Raw genomic sequence first — 22,961 nt, 5'->3', positions numbered from 1 at the left:
AATTTGCTTCAAGTACATTTTCAGTTAAAACAAATGGAAGATTTTATTTTCATGTGAAATGTTGTACAGGTCAAAACCAACATTAATAATTCAAACAAACAACTTTTAATGACTTATTATAAAATGAAATGTGAATGGTACTATTTATATAATACAATCAGAAAAAAAACTTAATATACATGCTAATAATAAATTATTTACACAAAATTTAATTTTGCAATGAAACCTGAAAATTGTAACCCTTGTAAGTTGACCTCGATTATTAAGAGCCAAATTTATCCTATATAATATTTGGGAGCAAAATTTTTGCATATTACCATCAATCTATCTTGTATGTAGACCACTGAAATAAGACAAATTTGTCTATATTCTGTTGCAAGTTAAGAAAAAACCATTATCCCAATGAAGAGAGCCTGTTTGCATCTAAGGGCACAGTGAATGAATGCCAAGCTCCAAGCGCGAACGAATATCAACATTGCCAACTCTTGAAATAATGTAGCTTGGCTTTCTTTTTGCTAAAAAAAATAGCACCAATTCAATGTGTTTAACTTATAAAAGCTTTTATATCGTTTCGAAAGTATAATCATATAATTTGATAGGTAAATAAAACGGAACTATATGCAGTCGAGGTTGATTACTTAAATCACATACCACAATAGTATTTTCTTAACTGGAGTATAGTTGTTACCGTGAATGCTCCACATCAAGAGAATGTAGACTTTCACCGGTGAATGTCAACGATCACATAGTCACTTTGGTGAATGTCTGAAATATTTGTTACATCTGATTTGTTATTAATTTATTTGTTGATATTATTATATTTATTTGTTGACATTATATTTATTTGATATTTTAATATCTGTTGAGGATAAACATCAGTGTTCAGAGTACCCGGCAAATGTATAGCCGGCAGTGGCACTTAACTAGACCTAGTATATACTTCGTACATTTACCAAAGCGACTACGTGATTGTCAACAACCACCTATTTTGGTTGTTCACAGTAACATAGTTATGTTAATGAACGATATTCTAAACCCTTCATAGGATGACTATAAGAAGAAATAAAAATCCTCTTTTAGAGATTTCTTATGACATTATATTTGGTAATAGAATTTCACTGAATTGGTGAAATCGAACTAACATCTTGACTCCATTGTGAGTTGACAGTATGAGGAAACTATCAAGGACTTTTTTTTAACAAATTGGTATTATAAAATAAATGTCGAAATGTTGAGTTTTCTAATTGAATTTATGTTTGTGTGTATTAATATTTTAAGAAATTTATAATAAATAAAAATGGCATGCCTCATAAACAAAATAATTATATTTGATTTTTAAACTAATTAGTTTAACATTAAATTGATGTAATAGATTCTAATATATTTTATAAATTAATATCACTTTTTAAGACATTATTGTGGCGTATTTGCAGAATAAAACTTTAAATTCGAATTTTAAAAAAAAATTAATTGCATTTATTGATTGGTAATATAGAAGATATACATATGAATAACTTGAACAGCATCATTATATAAATCATGATATAAGAAATGATAAAAAAAAGACTCATTCCCCTCTTTTAAATTGACCACTAAAGAAATGCAACACATGTGGTCAACTTGCACAGGTTTCACTAAACAATATTTCATTGTACAATATTTTTAGTCACAATTGGATTTATTTAAAATTCTGTAAAACTATTTGTTATATCTTTTTTGTTTATGGCAATTAGAACATTTTATTTTTAATAAATGATAGATATGGGTCATTTTCAAAATGGAGAGGCATTTAGAAAAATATTTCTTAAAAAAATAAATATTCGAATTTCGACCAATAAAAATTTAAGCTGCAATTGGAATGTTCTTTACCCATAAAAGAGTGGTGCACTTTTTGACTTCGAACATAAAATAAAACATTAACTTGAAACTGCCTTATGTTCCCTTCTGTTACCAATATTCATATGTGTTTATATATATAAAAAAAAATAAGTTACCTGAAATAGTAAAGAATTCACACTCTAGTCAAATTAAAACTAGAAATTGACTACTTATTACTCCAATTTACTTAAACAGGATCAATTGAAAAAAAGAAATGCTTATAAAAAACTGAAAAGTGTAATTTGATCTCACCATACAAAATTGTTTACATTTGAACAATTAAATGCCAGTAACAGAGGAGAAAGTAAATAAAACATCATTACCTTGTTAAAGCTTTATTTTCTTAGAATATAGCATAAACAAAAGATAATTTTTGAAATGACTACCTTATCAGAGATAGACCATATTGGCAGCCATGGGACATATTTTTGCCAACTCAATAGAAGTAATTTAATATAATTATTGTAACAGACAGAAAAAAATCCATGGGCAGCATAAAAATGCTCAATTTTTGCTCAAACGTAATTTTGAAACTGAATAGTAGATACGCTGTGTTGTATAGTAAATATAACACAATTTACATAACTAGATAAATTAAAATGATTTTCTATTAGCAGTTGGTCTAATTGCAGTAAAATAAGAGGCAAAGAAAGCTAGTAGCAATTAAGCAGTAATTAACGCATTAGAAATGTATTACAAAAGCATTATTTTTAAAATACTAGTAACAGGGTTCTCTCTGGTAATAAATAAAAGGGGAGGGAGCTTACTCTCAAAAAAGGGCTCTTTGAGAAAGGGCATTTAACTCCGTAAAAATCTATTAAAATGGGAAATATTATGTAATAACTGAAAATTACCCTCTTATACTATTTTATGTGTACATTTCAAAAAATAGTTCTCACTCATTATCAAAATAAGAAAAAAATTTGCAGGTCACAAAAAAAAAATCCTAAAAGACAAATACTGTGCACAAATTTTTTTCAAAGACAGTCAACTTAGAAAAAAAAAATATTAATTGATAAACAACTTTTTTTTTCTATAATTTATACTGAGAATTATAAGAAAATGAACATTCAAAGGTGCATATTTCTTTTTAAAAAAAAAGTTATTTATTTAAAAAATAATTTTAAAATCACGTACAGAATTTATTAATATCTCCCACCGAAAAAAGAGATACTTATAAAAATTTAACCAGTTGAGAAAAATCCTAACAAAGTAAATATTTGTCATAGTAATCGGAATTAAACTTATAAACACAGATAATTTTACCAGTGTGTAATTATTATTTAAGCAGTGAATTAATTTTTTCCAAAATAGAATATGAATAAATAGGCAGTGTTAAGGGATGGCAGTTTATATTTACAAAAAGTGCAAAGAGGACGTACTCATTGTGATCACCACCCTTTTAAAAATGATCAGGGAGAACACTGTTAGTTGTGTATCCATATTTACCAAAAACATATAGTAAATTAACTTGAATGATTAAAGATGTTATTTGAATGGTTTTTACTTAAAATCATGGGACATTCAAAAGTTCAAATTTCTTGAAAATGACCCGAATATCAAAAACAGTAACAGCCAAATCATAAAAAGGGGGCCATTCAAATATTACGAAAAATTTGCAGGTTACAAAAAAAGAAAAAAAGAGGGGGTAGACGATTTGCTTATTTTATCTGACAAGGCAGAAGGAGGGGTAAGAAAATACTGATGTAAGGCATTAAAATTCTTTTATTTTCAAAATTTTCTTAAAATCAAAATAAAAAATGCAAAGAAAAAATTTACTTGTGGAAAAATTCCAAATATGAAACAAAAAATAAATTCAGGGTAAGAAAAAATTATAGGAATTTTTTTATAAGAGTTTCAGAGGCCAAAGTTCAAGAATATTCTACTCGAAATTTTATAAATTAATTAAAAAGCAAATTTTGCTTGATGCAAAGTTACACCTTTTATTTGAATTTTATCCAAAAAATAGAGTGCTATAGTAAAAGTCAAAATTAAAACCAGAGAAGGAATGTTGTGACATTTTAAGTAAGCAAGGGAGGGGTTCTTGATTTGCTTATTTTTGCTGACAAGATACAAATTGCAGAGAATATTAAGATACAAAACTGTGGGAGATACAAAATTGCAGAGAATATGCTAACCTAATATTTGAATGGCCCATAATAGACTGTGTGTTACCATTAAAAAATTAAAAGTGCTATTTCAAAAAGTTCATTCACAAACATTTCATTTTTTTTAAAACAACCTTTGTTCATACAGGACCCACATATGAGGAAATAAATATAGACATTTTTATACATATCAAAAAAGTACAAAATGAAATATTTATAATTGAAGTTTTTCCCTTTATTACTTAACAATAATAATGTGATAAATAAAATAATATAAATAAAATTTTTGTAACAATATATTTATTTTCAATAAATAGCAGCTTTTTATAGGCAACGATCAATTTCCTCATTGATTAAAGGATTGGTCCAGTCAAAGCCTATATTGTCTAAATGATTGTCAAAATCATTTAGTTTTCGGTACATTTTAGAATGAAGCATGGCTGCAGTTGCACTCAGGGCTTTATGACCTTGTTCAAAATGAATACTAAAAACAACAAAAAAAAGTTAGTTAGCTAAAAATTTTTACTGATATATTTTTCATTTTTTTATACAAATGGTAATAAGACAGCGCCTTTAAAAAAAAATCTATGAATTTCTGAAGAATTGTCAGAATTTGGAATACACAGTTTAAATATGTAAAGGTTATATTGTCTAAATGATTTTCTAAATTATCTAATTTTCTGCACATTTTAGAACGAAGAAGGACTGTAGTTGCACTTTATGACCTTGCTCAAAATGAATGCAAAAAAAAAAAAGCAATGTCAATAAACAGTTTATAAATGTGCATATTTCTGACTACTAAATTTCAAAAAGTTCCTAGCATATGCTACAGTCGACACTCAAAATAATGACTTTGATGGTCCGGGTGAAAATGTGAGGTTGTTTTATTGTGAGTACACAATACTATAAATATTAACTCATAGCCATAAAAAAAATTATGACCAATTTTGACAAAACAATACTTTACATTAAAAATAATTTGGTAACTATCAGAAATTTACATTTTAAAAAAATATTAAATCGGTGAAAAATAATAGGCTGGTTCAGGGATGCTATTTTTGATAAGTAACATGTAAGATAACTGTTATATGTTATATGCCATTTTAGATAATTAACATAACAAGATAACTGTTATATGTTATATGCCATTTTTGATAAATAATCTATAACAAGATAACTGTGATTTGTTACATGTCATTTTTGATAAATAACACATAACAGCAAAGACCACAACTTTTAAGTCCAAAATAAATCACAGTAGGTGACTGACATTTCAGAAATAAGTAAATACAATTTTGTAAACAAGAAAAGTATGAGTGATAAATTTATTGCAGAAAGGAAAAAAAGATACACAGATTATAAACTAGGACAAAAATTTAGGGGATACTGTTACTTTTCCTTCCTTGAAAAGAGCCTCAAGGTGTTTTAAATTATTGTGTGGTAACATTAAAGTATGATTGATTGATAAATTTAATGTATCATTTGAAAAAAAGCAACACAGATTATAAAGGACCATAGTTTGCAATCACCTAGGACTTATTACAATAATTTAGGGGGTCATGTCCATCATCCAAAGGAGATTTCAGGTGTTATAAAAAATTGTGTAATAAAATCAAATGAATTAATAGTTTAAATAGTTTCTAAGCCAATTGACTTAACTTTTAATCCCTCAATTAGATAGAATAGTTGAGTGCGGGCATTAAAATAACATTGAATCTGTAGACAAGCAAATAAGACTTCGTGCATTCGTTGCTATAATGGAAGCTTTGACTGCTCTTCTTATTCCAAAAATTTTATGAGTTGATTTTTGTTTGACAGCTAAACAACACCACACTCAAACTATCATATTTGAAAAAATTAAAAAAATTTTTGTTGAATAAAAAAGTAAACTAATTTGAAATTGGGTAATGGTAAGATGAAAGAGAAAAAGAAAAATGCTACACATATTTAAGCTTTTTAGCAATTTGAGGAAAAAACAAATGGGGGAAAAAAAGAGAAAGGCAACAAAATAATTTGCCCTTTGGAATAATGTAATGAAAGCAATGACTTATAGCAACAGTTATTAACAGAGTGCAAATAAACTTTTTCAAAAAGACAGAGTAGGAAAAACAATTTTGATTTCAAGATGTCAGAATCAATAATATCTTACAACAGAAGTAATAAATGTGCAAAAAAGTTCAAATATAACTTTACACACAGTTTTTTATTTTGTTGATAAATTTTACAGGGTGGTCACTCAAATCAGGTTTCAAATTTCCCTGATATTTCCAGTAAAAATCTTAAAATTTCCAGGTCAGCGTGTTTTTTTCCTCCTCTGCTAAAGTGTAGTATATATACAAGAAAAATGTCAATATAATAGTGTAGTATTTCATTTAAATGTTATTTTTTTAATATATCACCTTGAATAGATGTGGAGGAAACTATATGTTAAGCTTGCAAAAAATAACACTTTTAATGAATAAAAAAAATAAAAAAAAAAATTTAAGTGCTTAATAGATTTTGTACAAAATGTACCAAATAACAATGACTTAAAACAACCTTGGAAAAGTACTGTTTAATATATTTTTGTTAAGCAAAAGAAAATAATTCCAGGTGATTAGAGACCAATAAATTTTTATATTTAATTATATTTTAATATAGAGCCACTTTATACTGTATTTTATGCAAACAGTGCTCTTTATAAAATTCATTGAAATTATTTTCTTTGAACCAATATCACAAGTCAAATGTTTAAATAATGTTTTTTTCGAATGAGCACTATTATATTAAAAGACATTCAGTATTGGTGAAGGAAAAATTGTCAAATTTCTTGTTGCATATTCTATAGAGAAAAAAAAAACTAGATAAAATTCTTCAAATTTTATTCTTTTTAAAAAAAAACCCAGAAAATATTAAGAATTCCTAGTTTATCCATCTGGTTGCCTAACTTGAAACCTGTTCCTGTACAGTGCAGAACAAAAAAAAAAACTAAGCTTTGTTTTGCTTCTTTCTAATAAACAAATAAAATTTCTCATTTAGCATGTTTTCCATACATTCCATGGTTTTTGCCAGCTTTCTAGGGTAAAAGGAGAAACAGTTTCGGAAATATCAAAATAAAAGTTATCATGAAATCCAGAAAATCAGCATCAATGCAATTGTAAAATTTTGCTAATAGCGATTGGTTGGCTTTGCTGATAAAAAATAATTCATGAGAGTACAAAAGCTTTCAGAAAAAGGGCGCAAGATAAAATCTCTACATAAATAATAATCAATAATTGTTCGCAGAATTTAATTAAAAATACTAAAACATTTTGAATAATTTTGTTAAAAGAAAAAAATATCCCTAAAGCATAGGGACAAACTTGAATAATTAATGAATTCAGTTCACAGACTAAAAGAAGATTCTTTAAAAAAATTCTACTTTATAAACAGACGCAAACATCCTAATCCTTTCTTCCACATTTTTGCCTTTTCTAAACTGCATAATCTCCAAAGAGGTCAAAGATTTCTCCATTCATTTCCCAAAGTGGAAGAGTTTGAAATGACATTCTAGTTAAGCAGGGTAATACTGAAGAGAATTTTAATGCATGTATAGTTGTAAATTGTAAAATGACGGACCAGGTAAAATTAATTACCCAAAATAGAAAGGAGAAAGAAAAAAATATATTGTAAAATTTAAACCCTGACAAATTAAGAATCTTAAGAACATTTATTCTGCAAATAATATATTGAACAATTAACAATACTGGATAATAATTGATTTCACAAAATATAAATTTAAATTGAAATTTTTAACAGTAAACAAGTTGAAATAAGATAGCAGCAAATTATTTAGTTAATTAAACATGAAAACGATTTCAGACAGTTCAGCACAACTAATGACAACAAAAACATAAAAACGACTCACCTCGAAATTAATATAGCTAATAGCTATCGATAAATAACAATTTTGAACGTATCATCGTAATATCTTTGGGAGCTGGTCCCGAAAAGAAAATATAACCATCTACAACACATCGAATTCAAAATAATAATTTGCTCCGTGGCGAAAAAACGAAGTAAAGGTAAAGGTTCGAAAATGAAACTTACTACTGCGCAGACTCAAACAAAAATTGTGCTGACATCTCTGAATTTGAATAAAACAAAATAAATGATATTTAATGAATTGATGCTGCTAGCGTTTAAAGTTACAATTAAGAAATAAAATATACTATATTCAGATTGAAAATTAAATAGCAATGAATAATAAATTTTTTAAAACTAAACAATGCAAGAAAAGTATTGCTAAGTTGATGATATTTCAACTTTTTTATGAAAAATTCCAGCTCCTTTTTGAAATTCCCCGATTTCTCCAGGTTTTTATCCAAATTTCCCTGACTTTTCCAGGTTTTTTCCAGTATAAAAAAATTCCCTGATAATTCCAGGTGGGTAGCCACCCTGATTTAACTAAACAGCAATTTTCTCAAGTAGGTGGTTATATAATAAACTAATTATCATATAATTTGTTTAAATCAAATTCATACTTTGATTGAAGGATTAAGTTCAGACCACAAACTTTTTTTCATGACTGATTTCAGTCCTGAGGACAGAAGAGTGGAACAGTTCTTGATGATCCTATCAAAACATTTTGATGGTTTATGTTGGTTTCCGTGCGATTCANATTTTCTCAAATAGGTGGTTATATAATTAACTAATTATCATATAATTTGTTTAAATCAATTTCATACTTTGATTGAAGGATTAAGTTCAGACCACAAACTTTTTTTCATGACTGATTTCAGTCCTGAGGACAGAAGAGTGGCAACCAAGCAATAATAATTTTTTCCTTAGTCAAATTGGAAATTTAGAGATTTAACTTTGTGTAGTAGTCTTTAAATCAAAATATATTTATATAAGAATGAAGAAAATAATAATGTTGATAATTGTTGCAATTATGACCTTAATAACATAGTCTGATTATGAACCGTTTTATGGCTACAGGTTGTGTAAACCCAATTTAAGATATGAAGGTTGTTATCAACTAATTAACTTTATTGGTGCATAGATACATCTTGTGTACAGAACTCATAAAAAATTAGATTTTATAAATAAGAATTTAATTATTTTTATTTTTAAAAATACATTATAAGACTCATTGGAGTCTTTGTAAATTGATGCTTCAAAAATTTGCCCCAATGGGCAAAGAAAAATATCATTTTCAAAAACTACGAATGAAATTAAATTTGTTTTACCTGTTTTTGTCTTTTAACTTCCATTTCCCATCATTGCACTGATACAAATGAAAAGCTACTTCATCACAGTCAAGTGATAATTTTTGGTTATCAACCTGTAAATTTAAACATTTAATAAAAATAATTATTATAAATAGATTACATGCATAATATTCATGCAAAAATGCAGAGACACTAGTTTCCAAACTAGCTGTTAATAAAAGTACAATAAAATGAAAAGTATAGTTACTTTAATATAGAGTTGTAGCATAGTACATTTAGCTTAACATAGTAATGACATAGAGTTGGCAGGGGTCAGTCCAGACATTTTGTGAAAGGTCCAGTTTTTTGTAAAATTGTGAAAAAATGACTCGTAACTTGTGAATATAAAATAAACGTTAAGTCAAATTCTTTTAACCAGGGTCCTGCTTTTTTGAATTTGTGCAAATAGGGTCCTGTTATAGCAAAAAACTTTTTCATGTTCAACACTGTAAAAGTATAGTAAAAAAAATTACATTTTCAAAAACAAACAGCAATTGCTGCTACTAAATTAGAGATGCAACATGCAAAGATCTGGAATTTAGCCTATACTGCTGAAAGTAGAATATTAATTTCGGACAAATAAAGGAAGAAGCGTCTGCCGAAGACAAAACTTTATTCGTTTACATCTGTCTTTCTCTCTCTCTCCCCCCCCCACTTGGAAGGGTTTATTCAATTAACAAAACAATAATGAAGATAAACAAATTTGTGAAGGGTCCGTTTTTATGAAAAGATATTTTGAGAAGGGTCCATTTTTATGAAAAGATATTTGGTGGAAGGTCCGTTTTTATGAAACATTTTGTGAAGGGTCCGTTAACGGACCCAAATTTTTTCTAAGCAGATCCCTGAAATGCGTCTTACTGACATCCCTGATGTCTTCGATTTAACCACAAAAGGATTTATTTAGTTTCGCGAATTTTCATGCTAAGCCTGGTAAGAAAATAGGGGTGTAAAGATACACAATATCTTTTGTTTTGTTTGACATTCTCCATTTGCTCTTCTTGCTTTAACACTGACGCTTTCAAATTTCATGACTCTTGGTAGTTAAAAGAGAATAAACTTACTTTACACAGTTTATTAGGGAAATTCTCAAAAGCTGTACAACTGTAATCTTAACTATGAAATCGTAATAGTTACAGATAAAACATAGTAATAGTTTTGCATCCATGACTATAAGAAAATAAAACGTAAAAAGTTTTTTAAATAGAAAAATCCATCTGTAGTTAAAGTAATAATAATATAAAAGGCAGCCTTTTGTTTTAATATTTAAATTTTTTTTTCTGCCGAGAAAATTCAGACATCAAGTAAAAATTATGCAGGAATGTATTATTTTTATTAAACTTAAAGGGAAAAGTTGGATGGTCTATGGAAACTTATGTTAAATACTTTATTGATACACTTTTTCTCAGAAAATAATGAAAAACACTTTTATAATATAATTTTTTTTTTGTTATAATTCTCCTTTCAAAAAAAGTCTTTCTTATTTGTTTTATCCTTCAATTTACAACTCTAATGTCAATTCTGTTACAAAATATTTCTTTATCTTCAACTAAATTTTTCATAACTTTTACACTGACAATAAATTTTTTCATGCAACTCATACAGTAATAGTAAGTACATTCAATATTATTAAAAATATCGATTTATTTAGGGTTCCAACCCAATTTCAGAAAGAATTCCCAGGGAATTTTTTTTCTCAGGTAAATTTCAAAGGAAATCCATACCATATTTTATCTATACTAGCAATTTTATATCAGAAAACTTTGATTTTTTATTTTATTTATAATGTCAAATATTAGATTTTGTGAGCACAAACATAAAATAGAATGAGAATGGAAAAGTTCAACTAAAAAGTGAAATTTTATTAAATATTGTTATAGATATTAAGAATTATTTAACTCTAATCTCAATATCTGATATACTGTAACAGAAAATTTTAAGACAGGTTATTTTTCCGGTATGATATAGGAATTTTCTGGGGTTTTTTTTCTCGCAAAAAACTTATTTTCCCTTACTATTCCCTGCTCTTTAGAGTTAAAATAAAATTATCTAACAATTCAAGGTTTTCTGTGTTCTCCCTGACCCATGAGAGCCCTGTACATTTTAAAGCAAACAACAAGAACACTTCATCAATTCCTTTCTGTAGAAAAATAAATTATGTACGTACCATAATCAAACAAGCATCAGGGAAATTTTCATAGATTTTATCAGCTATTCGATTTGCAATAAAGTTGGGGCTGAAAAATGAATTGGAACAAAAGTTTATAAAATTAGAAATAAAAAAGCAAAACAAAGTTAAAAACCGTTTTTTAAAATAAAACTCATAATTTAGGGTTTACACTAAAAAAAANGGGTTTAAAAAAAAAAAAAAAAAAAAATTTATTTTTTTCCCTTGAAGTTCAGTTTACATAAAATTCCAACTTGAAAAAAGAAGCAAAATTTTAAAAAATATATAATTAATAAAAATGCAAATTGTGCTTAACATTAAAAAAAAGTATTAAACATTATCATAACGTTACATAAATTGGATTACTTTCAAAGATTATAGACATTTGATTAAAAAAATCATAAGTTTTCAATTTAAAATAAATAAAACAAACAATAAATTTAAAACATTGATGTAAAAATCAATGATTAAGATATTTGTTCGGATTAATCACTATTAAATATGCTCGATTTGTGATGATTCCATCGTTATTTCACATTGCTGGTTGATTATAATTATTTTGAAAGCTGTCATTTTCCAGCTTTTTTAACATGGATCGCCTTATCATTATTTAATTCATGAAGATTCTAATTGGTGACGGCTTTTACAGAAGTTATTAATAATTTTTTTCGGTCCCTTTAATATGGTTCTTCAAATACTGATACGTTTAAAATTTGAATGAGCTATCATTATTTGAGGAGCTTGATTTGTGATGATTCTATCACAATTCCTCGTCATTTTTGATGGGTTTTTTGGTAGTTATTTATCATTTCATCTGCCCTTTTCACAAGTTTGTTCAAATCCTAATATTTTTAATATGCTGATATTACGTTGTGCAATTCACGACAACTCCATTAAAATTTCTTATTGTCGGATGATATTTGGTCTTTCGGAAAGTTCTTGTCAATTCTATAATAAAAAATAATGAATCTGCACGAACTTTTCGGAAAACCTAATAGTTGTGTGGGCAGTTATTTATAATTTCATCAGCCTTTTGCATATGACTTTTATACTTTCCCTGATATTTTTATAAGTTTTAATAGATGTTCAAATTAGAGTTATCACTATTTAGGGCGCTTGATTCGTGACGCTTCCATCATAATTGACATTATTTACGGCAATTTCCACTTGTTTTTTCTTATTTTGATAATTTTAATACGATGTTATTATGACAACCAAGCTTTTCAATTTAAGGAGTAGCTTTTTGACATGCTCAATTTAGATCGATTCTACTGCAAATCCGTTTATGGATGGTTTTTTCAACAGCTGCTTGTCGTTTTTTGAATATTTCTATGTGATTTTTCAATTTCGATGTAATTAGTACAATGTCATGGATAACAAATTTAATATTTTAGGAATAACTATTTCATGAGCTTGATTCACAAAATTTTCAGCGTAAGTCCACCATAATTTTTGATAGCTATTTTGTCGGTTATTACAGTTAATTTTCATTCAATTTAGTTTGTTTTTAAAATACTATATCTTAAACACATTGTTTTAAAGACCTGTTTAATAAGCTATTATAATCACAGGCAACATTTTCAAAATTCGAGAATTAAGCTCATGTTAAAACCAATTTATAGAATGTGTGAATTTTACTGAGGAAATATTTTTAATTTAAATTTTATCTTTTTCTGCAATAGGTGCCCTTTTTTAAGGAAGAATAGTGCTTTTTTTGTTTCTAGTGCCTTGCCCTATTTAAGGTCTAGAATGAACACTAATATTTTTTTATTTCTGATATTAATACAAAAATGCAAAAAATAAATATAATTTAACTTAATATCATGTGATTAATATTGCAGATTTTAATCATTGAGAAGCTTTAAGAAAAATACAATAATACATAGATTAATTAAAGAAAAAACAAATTAAAATAGTGTTAAACAAAATATATGAAATAACAGAAAACACAATAAAAGTAAAAAGTTAAATATCCAACCTGCAGTCTTTTATATGTTCATTAGCTTGATAGTAACCTGCGATTACAAGACCTTGTTCTTTACAGTATTGCTCAATCTATAAATAAAAAATATAATAAAACAGTTAACATGTAAGAAAAATATAAAAAATATAGGACATTACAAAAATTGAACAAATTATTTATCCAAATAATCATTAGGTATTATTTAACAGTAGCTTTCTCACTTAAAAAGTTTTTTGCTTAATAAAATTGTCATGATGACACTTTAGATTTTAAGTTAATATATTTTAATGAGTACAAGTAATGTATTTAGTTCAATATTTCCAAATCATATTGTTTACTATAATTTAATTTGGCAATGCATATGCACAATTAGTGTATGCATATTGCACAGAATTTGTTTTATGGATAAATGATGTATTATAATTTAGCAATGTTTTCTTTTAATCATGAACATTATTTTTTATGTATTTAGTTCATTTAAATTTTGTTTGCAAAAATCAGATAACTGAAGTATGTTTTATTTCATGTAATTTTTAATTAAAAGTTACAAAAATAAGTTTATAAGACTATAGGTTGGTATAATTTGAAAAAACAATTTGGTTTGATAATGCAAAGAAAATTTATTTGCAAAGACAAAATGTGATAAGTGGGCCAAATTTGAAAAAAACCTACTGGGTTTTTTTTGTGACTGTGTCAACCTTGATACACCCAGATATTAACTATTTTATTAATAGTACAAATAACTTTATTTATACATTTCATTTTCTTAAGTTGATTTAAAAATGACACTTTTAATACTATCATTCCAATATTATCTGTAATATTAACAAAATTTAACCTGCAAAATTATATTTCTATAATTTATGTATTTTTTACCAATATAAAGTAAAAGATTTATTTTAGACCAAAACTGTGGAATCAGTAGTTCAATTGTTTGAACTTCAGTAAAACTCCAAATAGTAAAATTAAAATGTTCACTAAATCCTTTGAAAATATTTATATTAATATTAATATAAGTCAATTCATACAGAAGTCACAGTTAAAGCAAAAGGAATTTTATTTAAACTTATATCTCATATACCATAAAGAAATGAATCTTACAAAATGTAGGTATTTGTAACCAGTATAAGAAGAGCAAGATAGCAATGCCTTACATAGTCTCAAATTAATAAGCATCTTATTGCAATAAGAGTGCTTGGAAAACATTCTAGATTTAAAAAAAAAAACTATTAGAAATAATGCATAAAATTCTTCTTAATTTTCAAATGAACTTAATAAATTTGTTTCAGAATAAATATATATATGTAATTTTAAGTAGTTCAAATATTAAACATAGGCTCGAAACTGTTAAAATTTACTTAATTGTCACAATATTCATTTGAGAAATATTTTTTGTGCAATATATTAGACTAAGTAAGTTACATAAGATTAAAATCTTGGTTTCTTTCTTCTTTAAACTAATAAGAGCAAACGTTTAACAAACCGGTGTCAAGCATATGTTTAGGAATCGCACTTCTGAAAAACTTTTCCACGACTCTGACTACAGTCCAATTTAACATACATAAAAGGCAGGCATTGATGAGTCGGATGTGGAGTCAATAGGATTACGAAGTTCATAAATTTAGAAGTACGTTCATTAAACTGCATAAACGAAGAATGGATCTCAATTAGAAACAGCTACATATGCTACAATAAAATATAAAAAAAGAAGAAAATAATGCATTTAAAAAGGAAAAAGATATAATTTAATCATTTACTTGAACCATTGCAACTTCAAGCATTGGTGTTAAATTTAAATTTAGGTGAAATAGTGGAATGCCGTCGATAATATTAACAGAACCAGATCCATGTTCTTTGCTTTTTCTTTTTTCAGCTAAAAATACCCCATTAACAGCTTGATGAGGGTATTTCATAGCATGTAAAAGCATTTTACTGTACGCTCGAACACCAATTACGATGTCAGCCATCTTTTTAGTTATGTTTTCATTTTTGCGTTGCCATATATAAAACTACAGTTTTTAAATCTTAAAAAAGATCTGCTGCAAATGTAATTTTTGACAAGTTTTAGATATAGTTTGTTGGAAAATATCCAAAGAATAAAATACTATATTAGGTACAGTTAATTCGGCTCTAAAAAGAGGAGTGAAATATTTTTCAAAATTAAAAAATAATCTTTCTTTTTACTCAACTCATCTAATGTTGTCTGCTTCACTCGATTGTTATTGTTTTGAATTTATGATTAACCGTCCCGTTACTTTTTCAGATAATTAATTGTAACATTAAATGAGATTTGTTATTTTTTAGAACTTTACAATGTCACCCCCAACGTGCAGCTGTCTAACTTAAAACTATATGACTGTAATTGTAGTTTAATTAGTTTTAAATTTGCTTTTCATCGTATCTAACTTTGATTGATATGTAATCGTATTAATAAACTTATTAGTTTAAAATGAAAGGTATAACATTTTCATTGCTATCCGGTTTATTGGCTGCTACAGCGTCTCTGTGTGGAAAACTTTCTATGGCTGCTGAACAAACGTTGTCTTTGTGTGAACAGTTCATGCAGCACTTTTATCCTATTTCATCCCACAAAGAATTAGACTACACATATTCTCCTTTTTGTCAAAATGTAAGTATTAAATAGAATATATTCTCTTTTTTTTTGAATTGTAAGTTTTAAATAGAATTAATCCTCTCTCAAAATGTAAGCTTAAGATTAATCCTCTCAAAAAATGTAAGCTTACGTTTTAATACTCTCTTTTTGTCAAAATGTAAGTATTAAATAGAATATATTCTCTTTTTTTGTTGAATTGTAAGTTTTAAATAGAATTAATCCTCTCTCAAAATGTAAGCTTACGATTAATCCTCTCTCAAAATGTAAGCTTACGTTTTAATACTCTCTCTTTGTCAAAATGTAAGTATTAATTAGAATTAGGGATAACAATAAAGGAGCTGTGCAGGTCTATACTAATGGTAGTAAAAGATACTAATGGTAGTAAAAGATCGTACTGGTAGTGGCATTTACATTAGAACCCCTCTCCTAGAGCACTTATGCAACGCAACCCTGGTTTACCGTTCTGTCGTTAGCAGTGAGCTAATTCCGATCAGTGTTGGGCTTGATGCTATCTTGTCCGTACGAAAGTGATTTCAGTGAATTATGGACTTTACCGGATAGCCGCAGCTCACTGCAGCATCTAAATGGCTGGTCCTCTGCAAGAGACAAAACCAGCGTTTCCATTTTGCACAGAGTAAGGACAATCTCTGAGAATCACAATGTTCACCTTTGATGGATTCTATTATGCGAGGATATTCGCGGTGATGAAGTAGAGAACAGATTGGAAAAATAGGGAAGTGAAGAAGCCACTGGCTCCTCAGTTACTTATAATGAACTCCATTCAATTGGAAGATCTAAGCTAAAAGATTTTGTGGCGTTTACCACCTACATACCACTGCTATCATGGGACATCCCTTGCTGGACATGAAATGCCACTGAAAAACCCAGACCTGCTTTGGCCAGATTTGTTAGTGGCCATCTTAAGTGCCTTGCTTTAGTGGGAGGCAGAAAGATCTTCCATGCTTTCAAAAAATAATTGCGTAAAACATTTTTGTGTTAAAGGTGATATTTAGTCAATTTTTTTAAAAAAATATTCTGATTTTTATATTCTTTAAAGTATTTTTGTTTTACCTCTTGAACTTATCTGTATTACAGACTCTGTTTTGGACAAGAGTGGGATTTTTCATTGCAATGATGCTGTCAAATCTTCTCATGTGGACTCTCTTCTCAAAAGCATTAGTTGTGTGTTCCACAACATTGGAAGCTACCGTCACCAATACTGCGGCCAATTTTTTCTTTACAGTTGAGTATATTGAATTCAGTGAATGATTACAGTGGCTACTGAGTATATTGATACTAAAATTGTTTAGTTTTCTGTTTATTTCATGATTATTTGTGACTATCGGTTACCATCTTCAAAAATAGCGTAAAGTTTATATTATTCAGGTCCGACACCACGTTTGGTTTCTATTAACATTCATATGAAAGAAAAATTAAAGAAAACATTCATACAAAACTGATTTTTTAAAAATATGATTTATTTATTTTATTTAATTTTATTTTATATTTTATTTTATTTAATAATTGTTCTTGAACAGTGAACACAATTATTGAGTTTACGACTACTAATTTCAACTTCGTAGCCTTGTCATTTTGAAGCTAATCCAGAAGACAAGGGAACTCCTGGATCAAGTATGGTCGAAATTTGCCTTTGTGAAGGACCATTTTTGATGGAACTAACCCTCATTTGCATTACATGGAGAGGAAAACCACGAAAATCTCCTTTAGTTAGCTTGACTGCTAGGGGACTCAAACATATGATCCGTTTACCACAGAGGATATTTTACGTCAGCACAAGCCGGGAGCGGATTTCGTATCGACCTGCCATTGCTGGGATTCGAACCCGGTACTCTTCTTTGGGAGGCAAATGCTCTATGTCCTGAGCCACCACGGCTTAATAATATAATCTATCGTCATTAGCAATCGATACTATTAAGTATCCACTTCAAGAAAGAGGAACTTTTTCTGTTCGTAGATACTTTCTTTCAGTGGCTACTGCTTTTTTTTGTATTAAAAAAAATCATAGATTGAATGATTCATAGTTTCAGCTTCAACTACAGTCCAACCTCGTTGACATTCAACTCGAAGAGGGACAAAAAATTTGCCCACATTACCAATTCTGCAATTTTTTTTTTGATACACAGATATTTTCTATTAACTGTATCTGTTATCTATTTGCATTTTAATCTTAAATCTCTATAATGAATATGTATTTCATTTTAATATATTTCTTTATTATGTGTGTTATATTAAATTAATACTTCTATGCAACTCATAATAAGTACACCTAAGTTCTTAAATTAAAATAAAATTATAAAGGAAGAAAAAATATTATAGTGTAGAAGGAATTAAAAAAGTGTACTTACTTTCGGTGCTCTATTTTATCTTTTTCTTAGTTTTAAAGATGCAAATTAAAAATTACTGAAAAATAACTAACCAAAAGGAATAAATTGATTTTCTTTGCACAAATTAGAGAGGATTAACACCAAATAATCGGTGCTAACTCGCGGGTTTAGTTTCTTATTTGCGCATGTTTTCCAAAGTTTTTTAACTTATCAATTGCATACAAAATATGATTTGAATTTTCATTTTTCATTACAACGGAACGAACAGTTATAATCGCTTCGTAAGTATCCATCAGCGGAAAGTAAACCTAAGTATTCGCCACCAAAATTTAATTATTATTATTAAATATTTAGTATTATTTGTAATTTTAAATTACGATCAAATTAAAACGATTAAATTAAGTTCTGAGAATGAATGAATGGATGTATGAATGGGTCCGCCTTATAAACGGGCAGTGATGCATGCGGCTGAAGTCATATTCTTGGTAATAGATGGCGCCACTGAAGAGCAGGAAACGCACCTTCTGCCTTAAGTTTGCTTGGTTCCACCAAGTAGGCTTAATGGTATTGGTAAGTAGCAATAGAAACAACAACAACCTGTCGGAAGGGAAATAAATTTCCTGTTCACATTAAAAGTAATTTTTTTTCAAGAATAACGAAATTCGAGTGCATCTTAAAAGATATCTAACGTTAAAAGTATTATATCCGTATACAATTTGACAGGGAATTGAAAATTAGTTCACGTTAAAAGAAATTTACGTTGAAGATGGTTCTATTGTATATATTTTCCAATTTTTATGGTATAACTTTTGTCCTGGATCTCCTGTATCAAAGTTACATTTTTGTCAGTGATATTTTTATTCTGGACATAGGTTGAAATGCGTGTTTAAGATAACAGACACAGCTTAAAATGTTCTCAAGCTAACAGCTCAAATTCAATGTTCAACCCTTAACAATTAAACAAGGAATTCCATTCTCACTTTTTTAAAACACTAAGCGTTATCGTTACGGGGAAAAGTCTCAGACTTTAGGGTCGGGTATATTACAGATGTAACTTTACAGGCATATCTTTGTATTCAGTACACATTCAGAGCATATTCTAATGAAACATGCCAGAAACACGCTACCTTTAAATTAAGTAGTAAAAAAAAATGATATTTTGTATGAAATGGTAACAATTATAATGGTAGCAATTATAGGAATATTTAAAAGACGGAAATATTTATAGGAACATTAAAAAAAAATTTTCATACTAATATCAATCAAAAGGATAGATGTCAAAATTTCTAAGAACATATATATATGCTGAGAAATATTTATAAAACATTTTTAAGTTTTTTTAATATTTTAATATAGAGCATTTTTTATTCCATATAGTTAACACGGGTGTCGCTAAAATCAAGGATGATGCAAATATGATATGAGGCGGTTTAAAAAATTTGTGTAGTATGCATTTAATGTCTACTATTGTCTATTTCGGCTGTAGACATTGCTCGCATTTGTTTTATAATGTTATGATATTTGTTTGTATATTACATATAACTGTAAATAATATAAAAAATGTTAAAAATTAATTTTAAACAAATTTATTTACGTAATCACAATCCAGTCATTTTGATTGCTTTTGGACAATATACTTATTTTCCGTCTTTCCAATGTTAAACAGGCATTTTGAGTGGTGTCCATGTCGCGCATTTTAAGTTGTATGCAGAGAAAAGACGTTTAACGTAACGTTTAGATAAACGTCGTGACATTTCGCTCCCTGTTGTTCTTAGTTTTACGCATTGGGAAAAAGAAATCGTTAATATGAAACACTATTAAGCAAAAAATGTAATTTTTGATGGCTGGGAAAATGTTAATGCACAGGACAACGATACTAAATTCTATTTTTATGATTTGTCGTGTTGTTATAAGCAGATAAATGTTTAAAATACAGTAAGGAACCGAATATCCTTAACGATCGGGACCATCGCTATTCCGGATAACTGATTTTTCCGGTTTTCTGAATCGCTGCAAAAAGCCGTTTTTTTTTTTACTGTTAAACCCAACTGAAAAAAAAAAAAATTGAAAATAATCTTAAAAAGAAGAAAAAACTATGAAGTAATACACAAATGATTATTTCCAAAATGATGGTAAGGTAAACGTCTTTCAAAATCGAAAGAAAAATCCTAAAATCCTATGAGGAAAAAAATTTTTTTTTTAAATGGCGGGAAAATGTATCGAATTTCGTTCCGGTTTTTTGGTTTTCCGGATAACGGGTTCTGTACTGTAGTAGTAGAAAATCTAATCTCTTGTGTTTTGTTATTTCCTTTTTTAATTAGTGCCTAAACTTCCATTTTTAATTAGTAAGATTGTTGGTCTCTTCAATTTTGTAAAAAAAAGTAAATTGGTCTAAAAAATAACAACTGATAAAAGCTATATTCTGGGAGGTTCAGATTTAAAATTTTTGTAATTTTTTTATAATAAATGAAAATGTGTATAGTATAAATATAAGTGTTACTGTGAATCAGGGTTCGTGATTTTTTTGATTTTTTTTAAAAAAATCGAAAAAATCGGATTATTTTGATTTAAATCGGATTTTTTTGATTTAAATCAGATTTTTTTGATTTTTATTTAAATACACTATAAGAGCTTTAATTTATGATCAAAAAAACTTTATAAATGTTTAATCAAAATTAAATTAATATTAAAACTATATTATAACAATATTTTAGAAGCTCTAACTTACTAAAATAATTTTTCATTATAATGCATAGCGACCATTTTGATACAAAGGCATGATTGAAATTAAAAGACAAGATAAAATAGATAATTTAAAGAATACTACTTTAACTAATAACACAAAGTTTCAATTAGCACAGCATAATTTTAATTTAAAATTGTGATCTCTTTTTTTTCNATAAAATTTTAAGAAAAAGTATTTTGTGAAACTACCGTTTTCCCTAAAGTTAAATTTGTGAAACTACCGTTTTTCCTAAAGTTGAATTTGTGAAGGTACCGCTAAACGGTAGTAAATTCGGCCAGGACAGACCCCTGTAAATGTCCGAAATATATACGAGGTCTATTAAGTGCCACTGCCCGGTATGCATTTGCCCGGTATGCCCTACATCCATGTTTTTTAAGTCTTAAGTGCCACTGCTCGGTATGCATTTAACCGGTACTCCGAACACTGATGTTTCTCCTTATCAATCCTCAGCAGATATTAAAATTTTAAATAAATATAATAATATCAACGAATAAATATGAAATTGGATATAAAAAAAAAATATTTCGAACATTCACCAAAGCGACTATGAGATTGTTGACATTTACAGGTGAAAGTCGACATTCTCTTGATATCGGACATACACGGTAACATATGCATTTTAATATGCGTTCCATAAAAACACGCTTTACTTTAAATGTCTATTTAATTAACACGTGAATAAAGTACAAATGAAAGCACATCTGTTCCTGCATGTCTGCCTTATTCACTTTTTTATATTTTTGCTTTAGTCTGTTTTATTACCTATTTTGAATTTATAAAGAGCTCGCTAAGTGTTTTTGATGTTACATTTCAGGCTGTATTTGGTCAAGTTTTTTTCCGAGAATCTTTATCTTTTCTTTGGTGGATGGGAACCATGTTGATAATTCTTGGACTTGTCATTATGCACAAGCACGAAGCAGAGTCTACAAAGTCGAATTCTCTTGATAAAAAACAGCAATAATTCATCTCAACTCTACCAAAACTCACACATTCCCGTATCTTGCAATACTTCATTCATGCAACTGGACAGTATTCTTATCAATAATTATATTGTTCGAGGTTGGTGGTTGAAGACGCTGAGCCGTCATTGTAATGAACTTGGGTTCGATCCACAATGGCGGCTTGAAAACCACCCAGCTTCCATTCAATGGGCACCAGTTTGTCTGGAAAATGAAGGCGGCACTGTGCGCTATGTTGACAATTTTGCCTTGCCACCACCCTGCTGTGTAGTTATGAAATGTGGAACTTTATAGCTCCATGATCCCGCTGGCTCACAACGGGCTGTTGTTGTATGCTTTACTTTAAAATATATTGTTTAAAAAAAATAAACACTATAAATAAACTATGTCTGTTCTTTTACCAGCAACCAAATTGTATAGGTATGTTTATTTTTTGGAAGTTCTAGAATAAAATTTTGTCTGTTTATAACGTCCCTCAGTGAACTGATCATTAAAACACGGTTCCCTATAGAGCACTTCAGTCAAGCATCACTGGCTGCTGTCAGTGCGCAGGTGGGTGACCACTTTGTTCTCGTGGAACTATTCTACCGAGAAGTGCTCGACTTCGTGCGCAGATATTCGGGAAACCGAAGCAGGGTCGCCTCCCATCTTCGCAGAGGATCAAAATTGTGATGGAGTGTCTTCGGATCATCCTCAGGCATGTTTCCAAAACCGTTGCCAATAGCAAATTGTGCAGCTCGAGTGCGACGTAAAGCAATAGCGACAACAGTTTCTTTAAAGCATCGTTTAGTTTTTATCATGAAGAATTTAATGTATAGTGTCCAAAAATAAAACACGGATCACCTTAATATAACACCTGATAGAATGATCAGACTTTTTGTATTAGGATAATTTGACTAAGCATTGAATTTGACTTGCTGATGTCATCCTCTTATTGTACAATGCCGAAAGCT

The 22,961-nt window shown here is 28.4% G+C and overlaps 2 protein-coding genes across 2 annotated transcripts; one reads left to right on the top strand and one right to left on the bottom strand.

The window, feature by feature from the left end:
* Positions 1-17: 17 nt before the first annotated feature.
* On the bottom strand, positions 18-15,311 carry LOC107440508 (ER membrane protein complex subunit 8/9). The gene is made up of 5 exons (XM_043048135.2): positions 15,102-15,311; positions 13,360-13,436; positions 11,382-11,451; positions 9,197-9,291; positions 18-4,470 (listed from the first exon to the last, which is right to left on the bottom strand). The coding sequence occupies exons 1-5, from the start codon at positions 15,309-15,311 to the stop codon at positions 4,311-4,313; spliced, it is 612 nt and encodes a 203-aa protein (XP_042904069.1). The 3' UTR covers positions 18-4,310.
* A 180-nt stretch (positions 15,312-15,491) lies between these two features.
* Positions 15,492-22,391, top strand: LOC107440534 (transmembrane protein 42). Its single transcript, XM_016053492.3, has 3 exons — positions 15,492-15,973; positions 17,054-17,200; positions 21,864-22,391. Exons 1-3 carry the CDS (start codon positions 15,794-15,796, stop codon positions 22,008-22,010), a joined length of 474 nt encoding a protein of 157 aa, XP_015908978.1. The 5' UTR covers positions 15,492-15,793; the 3' UTR covers positions 22,011-22,391.
* Positions 22,392-22,961: the final 570 nt, after the last annotated feature.

Source organism: Parasteatoda tepidariorum, chromosome 6 (genome assembly GCF_043381705.1).
Source record: "Parasteatoda tepidariorum isolate YZ-2023 chromosome 6, CAS_Ptep_4.0, whole genome shotgun sequence".
In the NCBI taxonomy this organism is placed as follows: Eukaryota; Metazoa; Arthropoda; class Arachnida; order Araneae; family Theridiidae; genus Parasteatoda; species Parasteatoda tepidariorum.
This window is presented reverse-complemented; position numbering and strand designations above follow the sequence as displayed.

What these genes read in the sequence shown, in the direction of transcription:
- LOC107440508 (XM_043048135.2), bottom strand. Translation starts at nt 15,311, where the DNA reads ATGGCTGACATCGTAATTGGTGTTCGAGCGTACAGTAAAATGCTTTTA. An exon ending in CTGATGCTTGTTTGATTATG is followed by an intron (nt 9,292 to 11,381) that starts GTACGTACATAA and finishes TTAAATTTACAG; the next exon opens with GTTGATAACCAAAAATTATC. An exon ending in AAGTTAAAAGACAAAAACAG is followed by an intron (nt 4,471 to 9,196) that starts GTAAAACAAATT and finishes TGTTGTTTTTAG; the next exon opens with TATTCATTTTGAACAAGGTC.
- LOC107440534 (XM_016053492.3), top strand. Translation starts at nt 15,794, where the DNA reads ATGAAAGGTATAACATTTTCATTGCTATCCGGTTTATTGGCTGCTACA. An exon ending in ATTCTCCTTTTTGTCAAAAT is followed by an intron (nt 15,974 to 17,053) that starts GTAAGTATTAAA and finishes TCTGTATTACAG; the next exon opens with ACTCTGTTTTGGACAAGAGT. An exon ending in CGGCCAATTTTTTCTTTACA is followed by an intron (nt 17,201 to 21,863) that starts GTTGAGTATATT and finishes GTTACATTTCAG; the next exon opens with GCTGTATTTGGTCAAGTTTT.